The following is a 21,118-nucleotide window of genomic DNA, read 5'->3' as shown; positions in this document are numbered from 1 at the left end:
TGTGTGAGGGATGTAGGCATTATAGTACAGCAAAGCTGGATTTTAACACACCTTTGGGGTTGAAGCTTGGGCAGCAGTGCGCTGGTGCAGTGAACACACTGACATTCTTTTGAAGGCTCAACATATAAATCAAAGGCTGATTCAGGTCATGCAATAAATCATCTTCTTGGTAAAGGTTAGATTGAAGCTGTTCCTCTGTGCACCATTAAAGTCTCTGGAGCCACAACAATTTGAGGCTAGTTTATTTAGTTTATTTCAATAATGAAAATAACTAAGATGATGAGAATCTGCTAGTGAGCCCCATTGTTGTATCATGAATAATTGTAGGTCATCTCTTGGCTTGAATGCACATGAGTTCTCGAAGAAACTTGGAACTGTGGAGAGCAAAGAGAACCCAAGTGAGTAGCCCTTTAAAAGCAAAATCAAATCTCACAGTTTGTTTTCAAATCGGTTTTCTTAAAAAAAAAAAAAAGAATTTGCCTGAATACCTCTACCTGCTATGACCTCCATTTTCACTTTGTGGTAACCGCACATGCCTTAAAATGCTGCTAAGTTGTCAGTGTAGATGCCAGTGATACTGTATTCAGTGCCAACAATGCCACAACATTGTTCTCTGGGAGATGCAGTATTTTTATGCATTCAACTTTCTATTCATAATTATGTGAAAAGTGAGCATCTAATTGTGCTGTTGCATAAGTGCTCTGTATGAAAGGTGTTCAGTTAATACATCAAAGCAGGCTATTAATCAAAAACTTACAAATCAGGAGCATAACATACCTCTGCTTATTTTGTCGCAGAAAAGTGATTTTCATTTAGCATGTTTTATTTTTCTGAACACAGGAGTGTGAACCAAGGGCTAGCTCTACATCGAGTCTTAAAGACTTGTACCTAGGCCTTTAAAATCTAAAGGAGTACTGACTTGAAGTTGTTTGGGCTACACAAAGGATGTAAGTTCAAAACCTTGTTAGATTATATATGGAGTACTTCTGAAAGCTTTTGTTGAGCTTACATAACACAAAAGGTAAATCACAAAAAATCCTGGATTATTAATTTTGCAGTTTTCTTTGAAAACCTCAAGCTTATTTTGCCAGTGAGTCAGCAAATGGTTGATCTGAATGCTTCATATTCTGACCTACTTCCTTTCAGCCATTGCTTATCAAGAATCTAACCACCTACCTTTTAAAAATTCAAGGACTCTGCTTCCACAACCTTTTGAGGAAGAGAGTTTCAAACACTTATGACCCTCCAAGAAAAATGTTCTTCTCACATGTCTTAAACAGGTAATCCCTTATTTTCAAACAGTGACTCCAAATTCTAGATTCTCTCACGTGAGGAAGCATACTTTCCACATTTGCCTAAGGCCCCTCGATGTATGTTTTCATCAAGTTGCCTTTAACTCTTCTAAACTCAATGGAAACGAGCCTAACATGTTCAATGATTATTCATAAGACAGCCATCCATTCCAGATATTCATTTCGCACACATTTACAGTCTTCCTTAAATTAGGAGACCAGTATTGTACACTAATCTAAATATCTTATCAGCATGGAAGGTTAGGTATTTATTATTTGAGAAGGTGCTTGATGCAAACTCAGTGCAGCATGGTTAGGATCAAGTGCAGCAATATTATCCACTATGTCTGTATCATTAGATCTGAGGCAGTCAGTTAGGATTGCAAACTCCCTGTCCTCTGACACTAATAGAGACTGTGGAATGAAGATCCCTGAGATGGGGAGGTTCTGTGATCAACTCTGAGGCCCCTTAACATTGCACACGTGCAGCTTTTTTTAACCTTGTCTTGGTCTGGTGGCATTGCCATTAAATAATCAGCACTCATGCCTGATTGCTGCCTTCAACAGAACCAGAGAACTGATCTGATCTGAGGGAAATAACCACCACTGCCTGTTCTTCAAGCCCCTTGCCATCACATCTCCCTATCCCAGGTTCTCTCAAAACTACTGTCATGTACACGCAAATTCTCTCAATCTAATGCCCTGAGAACCACCACAGCATCTGGTGAAATTTAGTTCATAAAGTTGAAATTTAAAGCTTGCCTTTAAGTCTAGTCATCACTATTTGTAAAGGCCATCCTCACCACCAGAAGCAACATCACTAGCATTTAAGGGTGGAAGTATGCTGTCCTTACCCTGTCTGGCCTACGTGTGAATTCAGACCAACAACGTTATGGCTGACTCTGAACTGCTGTCTGAAATGGCTTAACAAGCCATAATTAAGGACCAGCAACGAATGTTAGCCTTGTCAGCATTGGCCACATCGCATTAAAGAATTAAAATCCAAAAGTTGTTGGCAATGCGATGCAGGAAAATAGCAACTTAAGCCCTTCAGCTAGGGGAAAGAGTTGAGGCTTAAAGGACGACAAAAAAATCCAACCATGCGTCAAGCATCACGGACTTCCTACCATTAAAGCTGTCCTCATTAAAGAGACCCCTTTAAAAGTTACCCTCTTGGGTGCAAGATAATGCAGGTTAAGTGAATTCCCAAGTGATATTGATTCAGCTGCTTTTTAAAAATGGACCTGAGGTTGTTGACTTCTAAATGGACCTCTAAACCACATTTATTTTGTATTTTGGGATGTAATTCCCTATCAGAAGAGAAAGTTGTATTATCTGTTGTCTCTAACTTTGCTCCAAGCTTGTGAATTTTGTCCTCCTGCCCTCTGGCCCTGCAATCTCCATCCAAGTTAAATAGCTTGTTTACTGTAACCACCTCCATATTGGCTGTAATAATGCTGGCGGTGGTGCTGCTATGTGCTGGGGCCCCACTTGCCTGGTTACTGAAGTTCAAGTGGCATTGGATTCCAGTCTAGCATGAATCACTGCACAGTCGTGTAGAAAGTGGTGTGTGGCCATATGTGACGTTAATAAGGAAGTTTAAATCAAGACTGTTGAGAAATGGTATTAGCCAGATTGTGTTGGCAACGATATCTGTGGAATTGTACAAGCTTTCCAACTGTTTGTGACTCATGACAAATGTCAATTTGAGATACATTAAGCATGTCCGCTCGCTATTGCTGTTCCCAATAACGCTATTGCCCCCTTCTAAGGAAGTGATTTTACCGCTAAACTTTTTTGCCCATAAATGGTAAATCTCAGAGAGATTAAAACAAACTCCTGAGGGCAGCGTTGCTGCTCAGTCTTTTTGAAGTAAATTACAAAACAGTACGTGGTGTGCCAAGGGTCCTGCTTAAATCAGAAAAATCACAAGCGGTCAGGACAGACAAAAGTTTTCCTCCTGTCTAAAAATGGGAGTCAGCTTTTTTAAAATATATTTTATGCATATCTGGAATTGGATTGGTCAATATGCCCTGCCCTTTCTCTTCCCTTCCTGCCACATCCTGATGCCCAGAATACAACTACTCTGGTTAAAACAATGTACATGGTTTGAATTGGTGCAGTAAGCTCAAAATCGCAACGTATCGCAAAACTGTTTGTCGGGCAATGCTCACAGCGTGAATGGGGAGTATCTTGGCAGGTTCAGTCTTGGAAAAGGCCAAGGACATCCTGTTCAGTAACATGGCCATGGTGCCTACTAGGGAAACTTTGTGTTGCAGCTGGCCGCCTCTGCTTCTGCCAGGTGGTACTTGTCTGCTTCTGAAGTTTTCTCTTCCCCTGTGGATAGAGTCAAATGCAGCCACAGATGCTGTTGTACAGTTTTCCTTGACTGCCTGGCAAACTTATTTCGTAAGACTCCCTTCAAGGTTCTTATCAAGACCACAGCTGGATATCATCAAACGCTTCATTTACAATTTCAATTCCCCCTAGTCCATTTGTTTAGAAATTTCCTTTATCTGAAAAGGAAACCAGATAGAACCAGCGAGTTTCAAACATGTCTGCACTCAATGCTCTGTACATAGATCTCAGCTGGTAATAGTTTTGTGTGGTGTTTGGCACTGGCCTAGCTGAAGTAAGGGCAATATTGGCCAGGGTCACTGCTTTTGGCTGTAACGCAGTGACCTGTGCAAATGTGCAGATCTTGGGTGCCCCTGGACATACCATCACAAAGTATGATTGCTATAGCAAGGCACCAAAAGCCAGTGCCTCTGCCCCATAGAACTCTGACCACAAGCCAGAATGCCAGGAGACCAGTCAAAAGGAGTGGCAACAAAATAAGTTCTCTTTCCTCGTCAGTTTCATTTCAGAAACCTGTCACTTAATTTTCTGTTATTACGTAGTGCTTTTTGCCATTCTGACACTAGGTAGAACAGCAAAGGGAAGCTCTCTGTGATGCCCTGTTTGCATTTTTTGATGTGGAGAGTGATAGTGTGACTGAGTCAGAAAGAATTGATGATTACAGGACCCGTCGTGACTACCTGCAGAATCTGATCAGTTCCTGCAGTGCAGAGAAGGGTGTACCAGGGCTCTCCCACTGCTGTGTGCAGCTCAAGAACTACTTCAGTTGCCTTCTGATCCTGGAACTGGTTTTTGCAACAACTGGTGGAAGTTAAATTTTAATGGAGAGAGTTGGCTGAAGATCCAGGCACACTGCATGGTGATTTTGGGATTATGTGCTTATTCCCGTGATTTTGGAAGGTCCTCTGACACTAACATGCACTGGATGCATCTGGGTCAAATTTGTATATCATCTAACATCATTAAAACAGCTTCAGTAATCATCTGCCTCCTTGGTATTTGTTAGACCTTGCCAGAAGTAAATTTAGAAACAAAGCAACGTAGAAGATAGGAGCAGGTGAAGGCCATTCAGCCCTTGGAGCCCGCTCTGCCATTCTTCATGATCGTAGCTGATTATCAAACTCAATAGCCTAATCCTGCTTTCTCCCCATAACTTTTGATCCCATTCACCCCAAGTGCTATATCTAGTCACCTCTTGAATACAGTCAATGTTTTGGCATCAACTACTTCCTATGGTAATGAATTCCACAGGCTCACCACTCTTAGGGTGAAGAAATGCCCCCTCATCTCCATGCTAAATCGTCTATCTACAGAATACAGTTCCACACTTCACTGGCTGGCCTTAAAATGTGAGGTCCTCATATATCTTTTATATGAGGTGCATATAAAAGTATGCCTTTCTTCCACACACAGTGGGGTGTACACAAATCTTGACTGTACAGTTCGTAAATTTGCTGATGACACACATATGTAGGAAGATACATTGAGGTGACCAAAATTAATCTGCAAAGGATATAGATGGTTTGTGAATGGGCAAAGATTTGGCAGGTGAAATATAACGTGGGAAAATGTGATTTGGCAGGAAGAATCAAGAAGCAGCATTTTATATAAATGGAGAGCTCGTAAGCCTTTGAGCTACAGATGGATCAGCTGTCTTGATATGTGAATCACAATTAATACGCAGATGTAGTGAGTGATTAAGTAGGCATTTTGGATCTTGTCATTTATTGCATGATGAATGAGATATACCAATAGGGATGTTTTACACCATTGAACAGGGCATTGTTGATGCCATATCTGGAATGTTGCACTGTTTCAGTCCTTTTAAGAAAAGATGTAAATGCTGATGACTGGGGTAAGTGAGGTCCTGTATGAGAAACGTTTAGACAGGCTGGGCCTGTATCCTTTGGAGTTTAGGAGAATGGGAGGTTATCTTATTGGATCAAAAGATCCTGAAGGGACTTAATAGGGTGGAGGTTAAAAGGATGTTTGCTTGCTATTGTGGGGGAGGTTTGAACAAAAGGACACAATTTAACAGTAATTCAGAGCAATTTTTTTGAGATTCTTGAGTCTTTAGAACTTTTGTCCAGAGTTGGGGCCATTTTTTAATGTATTCAAGGCAGAGATAGGTAGATACATGATTAACAAGGGAGTCAAAGGTTATCAGGGCTGGATGCAAAATTGAGGTTGAGGTCACAGTCAAGTCAGATCTGATCTTACTGAATAGTGAATGAGTCTTGAGCAGCTAGATGGCCTACTCTTGTTTCTAATTCATATGTTCAGAAGACGATATGTTAATTAGTATTACAAAGAAAATGTTATTACATCTCTTTGCAGGCATTCTCCCGTTCCACCAGAAAGTTTTGACTTGATTTGGAATTTGGTGTAACTACTGTGCTGACACTCTATTTGATTCAGCAGAGCAGTCCCTGAGTTTGTTCACCTAGTGCAGGGACTGCTGCAGGAAACTCCAATGGGGCTTGAATAGCTCCTGGGATCTTATCATTGTTCAGTTTTTCTGCTGAGACATAAGGGGAGTTCTGTGTTTTTACTGAAAAGTTCAGCCTGATATTTTGAGGGAAAAGAGAATAATGGAAACAAAGGATTGTTTAATTTGAAATTCCTGGTGAAAACCAAAGTTCATTTCTCTTAGCTGGTATCTAGTTTACAATGCACAGAAAATTCATCGTAATCATTTCCCAAAAAGGTGTTTGTTTCCTAATGAAAAACCCTAAAACTTTTTTGATCCATTCTGCACACCAGATTCAGATATGCAATGTAGAGTTTCGTGAACTGCATGTGTAAAAATCCAAGCAAATCATTTTCCTTCCCACACAGTTTCCTGACATGTCCCCTGAGAGAATGGTGTTGCTGCAAGCTGTGCTGCCTTTTCTTTCCTGTGTGCGATGGGTGTGCTTGTCAACTTGGCTTCATCAGATGCACTTTTGCTCTTGAGCATAAAGGTGGCCACTCAGCCCATGGAGGCTGTGTTAGTTCTTTGATCAGTCCAATTAGTCCCATTGCTTTGCTTTTTTCCTTCTTGCTCTGTAGTTCTGCAAATGTCTTCTCTCCCAGTGTTTATCCAGTTCACTTTTCAGAAGTTACTATTGATACAACTCATTATAATTGAGAAAGTATTCTCTGGAAAACAACTCTCATTCGGATTTTTGACCTCTCATAGAATCCCTACAGTCTGGAATCAGGCCGTTTGGCCTATTGAGTCCACTCCAACCCTCTGAAGAGCATCTCACCTCGACCCACTCCCCAATCATGGCTGATGTTTGTTGTTCACAACCCCTTGACTGTGAAAAATATTTCTCATCTCTGTCCTAAGTGATTGACCCCGATCCTGAGGAGTCCTGTGACCCTTTGTTTTAGGTTCATCAGTTTTTCCTGTCTTTGCACATACCTCATGTCCGTCCCCAGTACCATTCTATTACATCTGCTCTCCACCACCTCCAAGGTCTTGATGTCCTTCCTTAATCATGGTGCCTAGAATTGAAAGACAATGATGAGACCTAGTACAGAAGCTAAGCATGAATGCTCTGTTGAGGGATACAGGAGCCAGAGGTCCTTGCAAGCCCTTCTAATGAAACTTAAAATTGAGAAGTCAGGCTTGGTTAACAGTCCTGTGTCAACAATCACTCCTATAAACATGTAAATTAACCAGCCATTAATTTTATTGCAGTTTACTAGACCTTGTGGTGTGAACATTTACCTAACATTATCTATCAGTGACCACATTTTAAGTAGCAGTTTTTTGCAAATGAGTTGACTTGGCCTATCTTAAGTTCAAGTGTGGTAGAGTTAGTCTCTGAGCCTTCAATATCAAAACATTGGTTATCTTGTTTTCCAGGAGAATATTTTTGGCACTGTGACTGAAATGTAGCTTTCAGTGAGTGGTGATTTGTAAATAATCTGGATTTAATATTGATTTGAAACTTTATCAGTAGCCACAGTGACTATTTAGACTGATCTCATTAGACAAGTTGATAACTATTCTGGTTGGAGTACATCAAAAGTTTATTGGTGTGAGTATACGGGAGCAGTACTTTGGAATTCAAGACTTGGGTCAGAGATCATGTTTTATCAAGTTTGTGAGAGCATTTAAAATGTATTGCTTTTAGAACCACAGCCTCCACCCACTGGTTCCTTGGACAATTGTTGCTCTCTGTGCAAATCATTCCCTGTGCCACTTAGGCCTGTCGTTGGCTGAAGCCCCCACAAGCATCGTTTCTGGCACCAACAGTTGGAGTCAGTTCTAGGACACCCAAAATACTACCCTGAAGCTAATGGAATGAACGTGAGGTGATAATGATAGCAAGCAGTGCTACTTTGAATACTAAGCTCTGCTTGAAATGGTCATCATGGTGTTACTGAGCTTTATAGGAGACAAACTTCCACAATTTTGCCCTGAAAATTATTTACATTTTTAATGCTGCACCTAACTTAATCTGTCATTGCTAATGTGTAGCACACTCTCATCTGAGTCAGTCCAATCCCGCAGACTTGGAACCTTCAATCTATCATACTCCAATGAGGGGTGCAATGCCATCACTTTGGGTGAGACATTAAGCTATCGGCCAGAGATTTTAAAAGATCCCCTCCGACTTCAAGCAACCGAGTTCTCCTCCGTAACCTGACCAGTATTTATGTCTCAGCTAATGCTGTTAAAAAGTACATCTGGTGACATTACATTGCTGTTTGAGATTTCGCTGTGTGAACATTAGCTCCACTTTCCAATAACAGAGACTGCCCTTTAAAAGTGATTCTTTGTAAAGCAGTTTCGGACATTCTGAAAGTAGCTGTACAAATCCAACTTCATAGGATAGCACTAAAATAATTTAAAGTGTGTAAACCATTTAAAGTAGGTAGGACTTTCAGATAATGTTTGACCAGCATAATTGCCTGCTCTATATGTTACTATGTGGTTAAACCAGGAATATAGATTAAAAGGAGGCAGAAAAGAGAGCTTTCCATAGTACTTGCTAAGACTCCAGTGCAGTTCAGATACATTTCTTCCCACTATACAACCCTGCAAGTGAAACTTAGTGTAGTATGGCAGGCTGGTAACCTTGGAGTATATTACATGAATTAACTATTCCTTGTATCCGTTCTGTGGTGGCACAAAATTTATCTCCACTTTCTGGCTGTGTGACCTTGATATTAAACGGAAGATTAGCTCAAGGGTGGGCCCTTGTGATGAGGCTGTGAAATTTCACTAGATTTTATAGCTTTTCAACTTTGAGCACAATGTCGCCTCAATATAAGTTGATTTTTGTTTATTACTGCTGTTTGAGTCTTTGTTGGTAAGTGGTAAATATTAATGAATTCATTTTTTGCATCACCATGGACCTCTGAAAAACTAGTGCACTGAGCCCATTTTCTGATCAATGTTAAATGGGCGAATATAGTAATATTTGGCAGTAAGCATTGTTGCACTATGTGTTCAGTGTTTTGGTCTTTTTGGTATTCCATTTATTTTGGTGTTTGGGAGGAAGTTCTTCTGTTTTTGTGCGGGTGGGAGGAGAGAATGGTTCGCATCTCTGTAATTGAACATGGAAAGAATCTGTGCTGAAGTGATCAGTAACTTCTGTAAGTTGTCAGCATTGATTGCAATTTAGAGAGCTTTGTGGTTTGTGAAGGCAGTGGTTTTGAACTTGTTGACTTTTGAGTTGGGCTGCACTTAAAAGAATTTGATTCTTTCAGTTTGGTGGTGAGGGCAACTTCACAGGTCGTATCTAAACACAAACTGGGTGATACATTTTAAGTCGCACCCAAGAACCATTTTACTGCCTCTTGTCTCTTACAAGCTGACCTGACTCTGCTTACAGTGGGAAGGCAATTATATCCACAGGTTTTGATGGCCCTCTAGTTCTTTGAACTGAAATTCACTGCTCTATTTTGTTCATTATCGTGAATCATTTAAGAGGCATATCCAATTGAACTCATTGTATATCTGTTTCCTTCTTTCAGCTACATAGTGTGATGAATGGGAACCATTTCCCCTTTTGGTAAATATTTTAACTTTCTGTTGCTGTTAAGGTAGCCACTCAGCCATGGACCAGAACAAGTGGTGAACGTTTCATCCAGGCATCCCTCCACATGCTACCTCAAAACTTGCCTGAAGAGTGGCATTCAGAGGTGCAAAGATTAAGTTCTTCACCTGTTCCCTTAGGGCTTTGTGCACAATTGTCAGTGCTGGTGAAATGGATTATTTCACTCTGCTACCTTTAACAATGTTTTAGAGGAATACCCAAAGATTGTTCTTGAGAGTGTTGCTCTTAGTTATCCCATTTCATTCACAATGACTTGATCCCACGTTGACATGCAGTTCTGTGGCTGCTCCCTATTTGGCACTTAATCGAAATAACCTTAGAGCTGAACCTTCTGGTAGAGCTGAGAGTGTTGCCATTGAGCCAAGGTAACAGTGACAGCCTTTGGATTTGGATTTGTAGAATCAGTTCTTTGCACATTCTGCCAATCTGTAGCATGATCCCAAGAACCGAGGAAGGTAACATCAGTGGTAATGTTGCTTGTGGCTCAGCTTGTATATTTCATACTAGCTCCTCCCAGTGAAGTCTTGAAACTGGCATTTTGGCAGTGTTGTGGTCTTAACAGAGATTGACGGAGGAGAAGATGCAAACGATAAGTAGCTCGGGAGGAAAGATTATTGCTATGCTTAACTTTGTTATCATAACTTTAGAGATGTGATTTTGTTTTTAATCTTGTAGAGCTGTTTGTCGGAAGACAAGGAAATGGCAGCAGAGACTCAGACGCTCAACTTTGGACCTGAATGGTAATGTATAACCATAACACTTTCCAAGAAAGGACATGTTTGTTGGAGATTTTCATCATGCCCTCATCAGGACAGTCCATAAGAAATACTAAAGTAAAGAGAAAACAACATTTATACTATGAGAGTAAATGCTGATTGGTTAAGGAATTTGCAACTAATATTTAAACAAAGCTTGGCAGTTAACCATCATCATAATTATTGGTGCAGTCTCCATGAAGACATCTCTACCGATCAAGTCCGCTTGCCATCCAAACTGCTGTTGTGAAGTATAAATTACAACTACCTAATACTTTGTGTGATAATTGAGTGTATAAGAAGTTTGTAGGATACTGGGGACTTTGCTTTGTGCGTCCAGATGCTGACTTCTACCGTGCCTTGGGCCTTTGTACCCTTCAGTTGCAGTGGATTTCAACATCAGTGAAAATTAATAGCAGTCGTTTTTTATCAAACCACACTGTTTGTAATTATACAAACTAATACAGTACAAAAAATGAAAATGCTAAGCTCTCTCACATTAATGGATTGTTTTGTTTGAGTTAATCAGTACAACTTCCATCAATCATTTTGCAGTCTAACCTCCTTGAGCCTGGCAGAAACATACACTCGCAACCTTCCCTTTAAATCCTTTAATGCCCACAAGTGCCAGTGTGTCTGAACTTTTTTTTAATAGAGCCATGTTCGCATCCCAGAAAGAGGATTTATCTATTACTAGGGTGGCTAGCAGTTGTAGTAGTATTTATTTTGCTGATGAGCATTTTAATGTTATTTCACCTCTGTACCCTTTTTTAAAATTTATCCATGTATACTTGCTCTAATACTTAGTTCTTCAATCTTGCCTGTGGTGTTAAATAAATCCAAGTAAACGTTCCTTCAAACTTGCTTGTTTTGATTTATTTGTTTGTGGAATGTGGGCATTACTGCCTAGGCCAGCATGTATTGCCCTTCCTAGTTGCTGCCAAGAAGATGGAGAGCTGAGCTGCCTTACTGAATGGCTGTAATCGTGGGAACACCTAGTGCTGTTAGAGAACAAGTGTCAGGATTTTGACCCAGCAGCAACAGTGAAAAGATAGTGAGATAACAAGGTGTGGAGCTGGATGAACACAGCAAGCCAAGCAGCATCAGAGGAGCAGGAAAGCTGACGTTTCAGGTCTGGACCCTTCTTCAGAAATCCCACTATCAGTGAAAAGATAGTGATATCATTCCAAGTAGGAATAGTATGAGGCTAAGGAACTTGCACGTGGTGGTTTTTCCAAATGTCTGCTGCCCTCATCCTTCTCAGTCGCAAAAGATGCTAGTGAGTTGTTGCAGCGTTACCTTGTAGATGGTACGCACAGCTGTTAGAACATAGAACAGTACAGCTAAGTACAGGCCCTTCGGCCAACAATGTTGTGCTGACTTATTATCCTACTAAGATCAATCTACATACCCTACATTTTACTATCCTCCATGTGCCTATCCAAGAGCCGCTTAAAAGTCTCTAAAAGTATCTGACTCCACTACCACTGCCGGCAGCGCATTCCACATGCCCGCCACTCTGTGTGAAGAAGCTACCTCTGACATCTCCCCTCTACCTTTCTCCATCCACCTTAAAATTGTGCCCCCTTGTAATAGTCATTTCCGCCCTGGGAAAAAGTCTCTGACTATCCACTCTATCCATGCCTCTCATCATATTGTAAACCTCTATCAGGTCACCTCTGATCCTTCTTCGCTGCAATGAAAAAAGCTGTAGCTCCCTCAACCTTTCCTCAAAAGACATGCCCTCCAGTCCAGGCAGCATCCTGGTAAATCTCCTCTGCATCCTCTCTAAAGCTTCCGCATCTTTCCTATAATGAGGTGACCAGAACTGAACACAATATTCCAAGTGTGGTCTAACCAGAGTTTTATACAGCTGCAGCATAACCTTAAATCAATTAAACTCAATTCCCCTGCCAATGAAAGCCAACACACCATACGCCTTCTTTACAACCCTATCAACTTAGGTCGCAACTTTGAGGGATCTATGGATGTGGACGCCAAGATCCCTCTGTTCCTCCACACTGCCGAGAATCCTGCCATTAACCCTGTATTCCGCATTCAAATTCAGTGTTCCAAAATGAATCACTTCACACTTTTCTGGGTTGAATTCCATCTGTCACTTCTTTGCTCAGTTCTGCATCCTGTCAATGTCCCGTTGCAACCTACAACGGCCCTCCACGCTGTCCACAACTCTACCAACCTTCGTGTCATTGGCAAACTTACTAACCCACCCATCCACTTCCTCAACCAAGTCATTTATAAAGATAACAAAGAGCAGAGGCCCCAGAACAGATCCCTGAGGAACACCACTGGTCACCGAGCTCCAGGCTGAATACTTTCCGTCAATACCACCCTCTGTCTTCTATTGTACAGCCAGTTTTGTATCCAGACAGCCAAATTTCCCTGAATCTCATGTCTCCTTACTTTCTGGATGAGCCTACCATGTGGAACCTTGTCGAGTGCCTTGCTAAAATCCATATACACCACATCCACTGCTCTACCTTCATCGATGTGTTTTTTCACATCCTCAAAGAAGTCAATAAGGCTTGTGAGGCGTGACCTGCCCCCCTCAAAGCCTTGCTGATTATTTCGAATCAAACTGTGCTTTTCCAAATAATCATAAATACTATCTTTCAGAATCCTCTCCAATAATTTGCCCACCACAGAAGCAAGACTGGCCAGTCTGTAATTTTGAGGATTATCCCTATTCCCTTTCTTGAAAAAGGGAATGACATTTGCCACCCTCCAATCTTCTGGTACTAGCCCAGTGGACAGTAAGGACGCAAAGATCATTGCCAAAGGGGCAGCTGTTGCTGTGTGTCGGTGATGAAGGGAGCAAATTTTGGGTGGAATGTCAATCACACAGACTGCTTTGTCCTGGATAGTGTTAAGCTTCTTCAGTGTTGTTGGAACCGTGATCATGCAGTCAACCAAAGAGTATTCCATCATGCTGCTGACTTTTGCCTTGTAGATGTTGGAAAGGCTGTTCCTTCCCAGAGTTCCCAGCTTATGGGCAGTTTTAAGATTGCTGCAGACAGGCATGTTTGGTTTGATTTATTACGGTCACGTGTGCCGAGGTACAGTGAAAAGTGTTGTCTTACATACTTTGCAGGCACACTGTACTGTACAATTGCATCAGTGTAACAGAGCAGTGTAGGATACAGTGTTACAGTTGCCAATAAGTGCAGACAGAGATCAACATTAACATTAAAGAAGTCCATTCAGAAGTCTGATAACAGCAGGGATGAAACTGTTCTCTGATCTGTTCGTATGTGTATACAAACGTAGTAAATTGGCTGCTGCTTGCAAGAGGCACTTTCCTGATATCTGCATACCTAGACAGCTTACTGGAAATATTGACCTTGACTCTGGTATCGTGTCACACTTCCTTCCCTCCCTTTTGTATCATATGTTGATGTGCTGTAATGGACGAGGGTGGAAGAAGGGCCATATGGAGCATAATCATCAGCATGGACCTGTTGGGGGCTGAATGGCCTGTTTTCTTTTTGGGTGATGTACACAATTCTGGTCTATGCAAGAATGTTAATATACCCTTTCCCCCTAACTGAAAGGCATTTTGTTGGTGAAAAAGTCAGCCAGGAGTTTGCTGCTGTTCAAGATACACTTAAGTGACTGAATAAGGAGCTTTTCTGACGCATTGATTTGGGCTACCAATATTTACCCATGAAAGAAAGAACTGTTTGTTCCAAAACCCAAAGGTAAAAGTGGATCTCACCTATAAATATTGTGGCTACAAGACGTGTTCATCTCCTGATTCACTAAAATCTCCGTACCATTTGCAAAACGCAAGTTAAGCATCATTAAAATGGCTGCACCATCAACAACACACCGAGGTTCAGCACCTTCCAAGACTAAGCAATCCACTTGACTAGTGCTTTGTCCACCACAAATGCACGGGGCAGCTGTGTACCCTGTACGAGGTGCACTGCAGCAATTCACCAAGACTCCTTCAACAGTACAAACCTTACAAATATGTGATCTTTACCATCTAAAAGGTCAGGGTACCAAATGCATGGGAGCAACACCACCTCCAAGTTCCCCTCAAACCACTATTTGGAACTATGTCATTGTCCCTCGATCATTCCAGGTCAAAATCATGGAACTTTCCAAAAACACAAGGATGCGCCTATATCACATGATTTAAGATGACATCACACCACCATTTCTTAAAGCCAGTTGGGAATAGGCAATAAATGCTGGCCTTAATCATGACACCCACATAGTGTGAACAAAATTATAAAAGTACACTAGTCTTGAGGGGACAAGATTCAGGGCAACCCTTCTATCAGATGCTGACATATTTTTGTGTTGTCTGTCTTGAACTTTACATAAAATAATAAACTTTTAACTCCTTCAAAAAGAGTTCACTTGAACAATTAAAATTTAGCCCTTGGAATCCTTCAGCAAAGTGGGGGCATTCAGTCCATTGTGCCTGTGCTGGCTCAATCCTATTTAACACAGTTCCTGGGCATTTTTCCCTTATTGCTATGAGCCATTCTTCTTGAGAGTAGGATGTGTGGGTGCAATCTGATCCGCACTCATCAGTACAGGAAGGAGAAATCTGAGCATCATTAAAATGTTGTTGTGGGAGAGAGGCTCTAGCCCTGGAGAGACTTGAGCAGAACTCTGCTTCCCAACTGATACAGGCCAAATTGGTATGGATAATAAGTGTAGAGTACTGTATAAATATATTTAGATTCACTACATTATCATTCAGTCATTTTTTATTAGCTGTGTGTACTGGTGACTGATGTTTCCCAGCACACTTTATTGCACCACACCCCTGGTTCCAGGAAGGACTTTGGTTTAATCCCTGTTTATAATTTTGTTTATATGTAATTTTAAACTTATCTTATTGGATGATCCTTGAATGAATTGTACTCTCTTGTTACAGGCTTCGTGCATTGTCCAGCGGTGGAAGCATTGCATCCCCACCTCCTTCACCTGCATTGCCAAAATACAAATTAGCAGATTATCGATATGGAAGAGAGGAAATGCTAGCACTTTATATGAAAGATAACAAGGTACTTTTAATGAGCATAATCAGTTGCATTTTCCTTTGTATACTGCCTGTACTCTTCTGTAACTTTCCAACATTTGTCAGTTCAAGAACGTTTCTGATTTGTAAAATACAAGCCGAATTGTGTCTGGTCACGATGTGCTGAGTTTATTTTTTTTTCGACAGTCTCTTGTGTGCTGATTATTTTGTGTGAAAATTCTTTGCCATTTGTAGTGACCTAGCATAGTCAGGAAGGGTAACAGCGATGTAGTCAGATGAGGAAAGAAAATGATTTCTGGGGGTGTACAGCAGCACAAAATTGTAGGGGAGCTGTCTGGAACCAATCATGAGGAGTGATGGTACTACTGTCTGATTATCCTAGGATTAGTACCTCCCTATTTATTTTTGGATGTGACTTTTGCTTTCTGTTTTTTTAAATTGAAAAATTTCGTTGACAGAGACTCGGTTCCACCTTGTGAACAAAAAGACTATTCTTTGACCTTTGAATTTGAAACTAGTTGCCCACCAGTACTTGAGTTTGGATGTTGGATATTTTAGTAGCCAGAGTGGGCCTGTCTGGATGTGAACATACAAGACCATTATCCAGGTCTTTTTGCAACTGAATGCAAGAAAATGATGGTGTAAATGGTTGAACTGAAGCGGGACCTTGTGAATTTGAGTTAATGAACAAAGGTGGAAGGTCCCATGATTTAATGTGGCGTGGAGGCATTGTATTTGTGCAACTGGAGTACAGGGAGGAAACTAGAAGTTAGATTAAAGTCCAGGGTATTTGGGTTATTGGGTTATTGACTGAGAGTGTCCAAGATGAGTAAGTTACCCTTTTGGTACTGACAGATGTCTGGCAGATTAGTGTTATTAGATATAAACTTGTTCAGACAGCTGGGCAAAGTAGTTAAACTTACTATGGGAGAGCAGAATCTGAAGGAGGGTGCGTACTCTGGTGACATTGACACTCTTTCCATAATGTGGTGTCTGTGTTTGCTAATGGAAAGTAAGGTTTAATCAAATGCATGGAGTGAGAATCCATGAGTGCAATCTGTCCATTGCATTAGTCAGGTGCCCTTGAAATATTCAATTACTGTACTTGGAGCCCCAAAGAAATGGAGAAGTTTTGTTGAAATAATTTATTTGTGGTAGAGTTCATTGGTGGCCTGGTATTCTTGGTATATGTGGGTTTCTGAATGTATCATTTTAATTCCTAATCTTAGTAATGCAGAACAGACATCAGTTACTGTTTTCCGTCTCCCTCTTCTGTTTTGTTTCCTCCATTGCCCCAAGCCACAAAAAAAATTAGCAATTCACTTACCAGACTTCTTCGTTTGCTGCCTTGTTTAGAATTTAAGAAATAAGAGCAGAGTAGGCAATTCGATCCTTCAAGGCTGCATTCATTAAGATTGCAGTTGATCTGGTTGTGGCCTAAAATCCATTTCCCTGCCTGTCTTGCTATTATCTCCCACCCACTTAACTTCTAACTCCCTGGGAGTTTGAGGCTGTTTGACAAGTCTTTGAATATATTCTGCAACCCAGTGTCCAGATTTCCAAATGCTAACCACCCCATAAGAAATGCCATCCTGTGTTCTGCCTGTAAAGGAGACCCCTTGTTTGAAGCGGTGTCCAGTCTCTAGACTCATCCAGAGAGAAAATTTGCTCTCGCTGCTTATCCCATTAAACCCCCTTAGAATCTTGAAAGATTGATCTGCTGCCCTGCTTTCAGTAAGTAATTGAGAATATTGACACATCGATGGTGCATGGGGCATTGCAAAACCTTCTAGCACTGGACGCATAACCAACAGCTCTGAGTTCAGTGACCAGAGAAATCCAGTGCACATGCTGAGACTTGTTCCTGGTTTTATTTTGTCAGGTTCCTGAAGAGTTGTCGGACAAAGAATTTCTGGCTGTCTTACAAGATGAGCCACTTCTGCCTTTAGCACTTGTACCTCTTACAGAGGAAGAGCAGGTGGGTTGAATTAATGTGTTTTGTTTAAAACCCAGAAATACTGCTGGGTGCAGTGCATAAACATTAGTTTTTCTTTGAACTGAGCAATGCTGTGCCAGCTAGACTTGTTCAAGGTCTCGTGCTCTTGTGGACTCAAACTGGGACACTGCTGATAAGCTTCAACTCAAAATATAGCTGTGGCCATGAGAGTAAATATTTCAGTTGCTTCCCCCGGCCCCCACATAGTCTGCAGGGAAGATGAATCAACTTTACATTGATACCATGCATTCATTCCTGCAATAATACCTGAATATCTGCTGCATTACAACTTATTTCTTATCCTCTTGGACCTGCCTACCTAAATTCAGCACTTTTCCTGGCTTAATTATGCATTAAAAGTTGAAATATCTAGATTGGTAGTTGCTATCTGGGTCTTTGCGAGAAACTAGTCTCACTTTTGTAGTTACAGTGCATCTCAGGAGGAAGGGAATTAAGTTGACCAGCCTCAAATTGCCTTTGGTATTGCTATCAGAAATCCAAGCATTGGCTGCAGCAGAGCAGTACACCCATTAGATATAGCAGGTAGGATAGTGTGACCAAAATGAATTGATGCTCATGCTGCCCTTTTGGGTCATTGCATACTTCATATTGTGTTCAATTCACAATCTTTTTTACTACAGGAGATATAGCTGTTGAAATGTGGAGTGAATTTGGATGTCTTAACATGCAACTGTTTATTATGACAACAACAATCTATATTTGTGTAGCCACTTCAAAATAGAGCATCCCAAGGTCCTTTATAGGGACAAGATTTTGCTATGTCACAAAGGGAGATATTATAGATCGAGAGAGAGAGGCTTTAAAGAGCATCTTCAAGATGAAGAGCAGTAGTGTGTTTTTATAGAGCAGGAATTCCAGATCTTAGGACCCAAGCAGCTGTGGTCTGTCAAATTGGAATGATTAAAGTCCAGGCATACAGCAAGAGACCTTGAGTTTGTGAGGTTCATGGAGGTTACACAGATCGGGTGGAGTGAGGGAAGGATTTGATCACAAGGTGACTACTTTGGATCGAGAAAAGCCTAAATTCTAACTATTGTTGGTTGGTTGGATTGAATGGGACTTGCAATGAGTGAGAACCAGTTGGAAGAGTTTTGGGTGGTCGCCAGTTTATGGAGGGTGGAATATACGAGGCCATCCTGTATACATTGTATCAGTGCAATTTTTTTTTTTGTCCCTAATTGACCAAAGTGGCTGTTCTTGTGGGCTTTAAATACAGCTACTAACTCAAAGCAATTGCTGCTGAATTATAGGTCATTGCAACTTGACGTATTCAGAATTAAAAATATTATCTAAGCAGCTTCACCTCAGCTTAGAAAAAAGTGGATAGGTTTTGGAATCGTGCAGAGGGAATTTTTTATGCAATTGACTTGTCAAGGCAGGTGGGCGAGAAAATGGGTCTTTTGCACAGATTTAAATGTGACATCTGTACCAAATAAGCTTCTGTCACTCATGGTCTTTATGAAAATGTCTCAGTCTTAACAGCCTTGACATTGTTGCAAGGTAGGGCGATCTATGTTTTTTTTATGGAATTACCTTAAACTGAAAGTCCTGCCTTTTTGTTTCTGCATAGAGAAATTTTTCTATGTCCGTGAACAGCTCTGCAGTGATGAGGTTGATGGGGCGGGGAGGAGGAGCCCCATCAGCAGGGGTTGTCAGAGGCCGAGGCAGTGCAAGAGGCCGAGGTAAGAAACCAGAACTGCAGCATGTGCAAGCTGTGATCTGCCAGGGAACCAGCAGGAATGCAAGAATAGGCCATGTGGCGGCTTGAACCTGCTCAACCTGACAACAAAATCACGGTAGACCTACCCCAAGTCCAGTTTACTGTCCCATCTCCATAGATCCCTTTTTGCCCAAGTAGCAGTGCATTTTTTTATTGGATGCTGCCTGGCTGTTTCATGTATCGTGGTTACTGTGCTACTCAGACTACAAGAGGATACTGGTATGCAGATTAACCGTGTTACCTCGGAAAGAAAGTCTGACTGGCTAAACTGAAATCCAATATGCCACCTGGCTCTGATCCACCTCTGTCCCACTCTGTCCAACCTCTGTACCATACGTAACAAAAAACCAATAGCTTTATGCATCTCTGATCACCTGCATATTCAGCATATGCATTTAATTGTACAATAAACACAAGTCTTCGCCTGATAAAATATCCCTTAAGGTACTAGCTTGAGGTGTCCCCTTAGTCCTGTTGTAATCCCTTTCTGTAAAATCTTATTCCACATATATGAGTGTGTATATCCTCTTCACATGGTTATGACATCTCATTTGGTGGCCAAATCATCTAATATGATTCTCCCTTCCTAAAACAAAAGTTTTAGAAAGTTTTGAATAAGAGCACGCAATCTCAAGAGAAAGCTGTCAATAATCAATTCCATCTATACTTTCATATGACATATTCCAATTAGCTATATCTAAGGTGAGTTATCCCATTCGATTTGTCATTTTCCTGTCGTTATCTTTGTGTTCTATGTGGTCCGTCCCATTAATTACAGTTCTGTCTGATTCAAGGGTTCTGGAGAAACCATGTTTTCATAATGTCTTTAAAACAAAGATCAATTAATGCTGTATGGTTCCAGACATTGCCAAACTTACTTGTTCTTTGTTACAAAAAATATATGCAATTCTTTTCAAAAGTAATCTGTTAGATCACAGTTGGCATTTTTTCCTTTTAATATTATCTCAAATTCAGACGTGAAAGACATAGGCTCACAAACCAGGGAAAATCTCTTACCTGCACCTACCCTGCCTGTCTCTTTCAGTAGTTTGTAAGTATCAATGAATTCACTTCTGATTCTTTGAAACTCTAAGGAATAAAGGCCCAGTTAGGCCAAACTCTCAATAGGCCAGCCCTACCATCTCGGGCACAAGACTGGTGAAACTTCCTTGCACTGCCTTTATGGCAATAATATCATTCCTGACCTAATGAGACCAAAACTGCACTCACTAGTCCAGGTGTGGTCTAACCAAGCTCATATGCAACTGAAGCAAGGCATCACTAATCTTGTTCTGATTTGCCATCCCTCCGTTAAAGAGAGCAGTTTCTTTCTTTCTTTCTACTCCGTCCAGATCTCTTGTCATTTTTGGACACCTCTGATCAGAATCAGGAAATTATTTTTATAGCACATTTCATTATTTTCCACTCTTCCACTTTATTTCCCTTGTCTGTCAACCCCACAGGTCGAGGAAGAGGTGAAAGTGGTTACTACCAAAGAAGTTTCGAAGATGGTGAAGGGGGGTTTGGCCGTGGAGCACGTGAAATGCTGCGAAGTCAAAGCTGGGAAGAAAGGTATGTTGCAGCAGGTGTTATGTGCAATTTGACAGGAGCCTGGGGAGGTTGAAGATGGCTAACAGGTTTTTAATGGGGTTGGGGGATGGTCCTCCATTCTTGTGTTCTTTAACCATTCAAGTTGAAAAGTTGTTGTGAATGCTGTTGAAAATTCTGCGTTTAAAGCCGTTTTTATCCTGGTATTGAACTAGAATCTTTCCTGCAGGACCTGGATACTGCAGTAATGATATGCCCTTCTTAGATCCATATATAAATGTGTGTAAGTTGAATGGCTCAATTTGCATCAACATTTTGAATCCACACTGCAGAGTTGTGTAGTTTGTAC

At 41.1% G+C, this 21,118-nt stretch overlaps 1 protein-coding gene across 1 annotated transcript; it reads left to right on the top strand.

The window, feature by feature from the left end:
- Nucleotides 1–327: 327 nt before the first annotated feature.
- LOC125481544 (GRB10-interacting GYF protein 1-like) lies at nucleotides 328–20,807 on the top strand (the record flags this gene model as incomplete). Its single annotated transcript, XM_048593245.1, has 6 exons — nucleotides 328–398; nucleotides 10,385–10,449; nucleotides 15,380–15,509; nucleotides 17,367–17,462; nucleotides 19,072–19,183; nucleotides 20,685–20,807. Coding segments are annotated over exons 1-6 (580 nt in total), but the record flags the coding sequence as incomplete, so codon positions are not given.
- Nucleotides 20,808–21,118: the final 311 nt, after the last annotated feature.

The sequence above is a fragment of the Rhincodon typus genome, unplaced genomic scaffold, assembly GCF_021869965.1.
Source record: "Rhincodon typus isolate 14 unplaced genomic scaffold, sRhiTyp1.1 hic_rhity00002554, whole genome shotgun sequence".
NCBI classification, from domain to species: domain Eukaryota; kingdom Metazoa; phylum Chordata; class Chondrichthyes; order Orectolobiformes; family Rhincodontidae; genus Rhincodon; species Rhincodon typus.
This window is presented reverse-complemented; position numbering and strand designations above follow the sequence as displayed.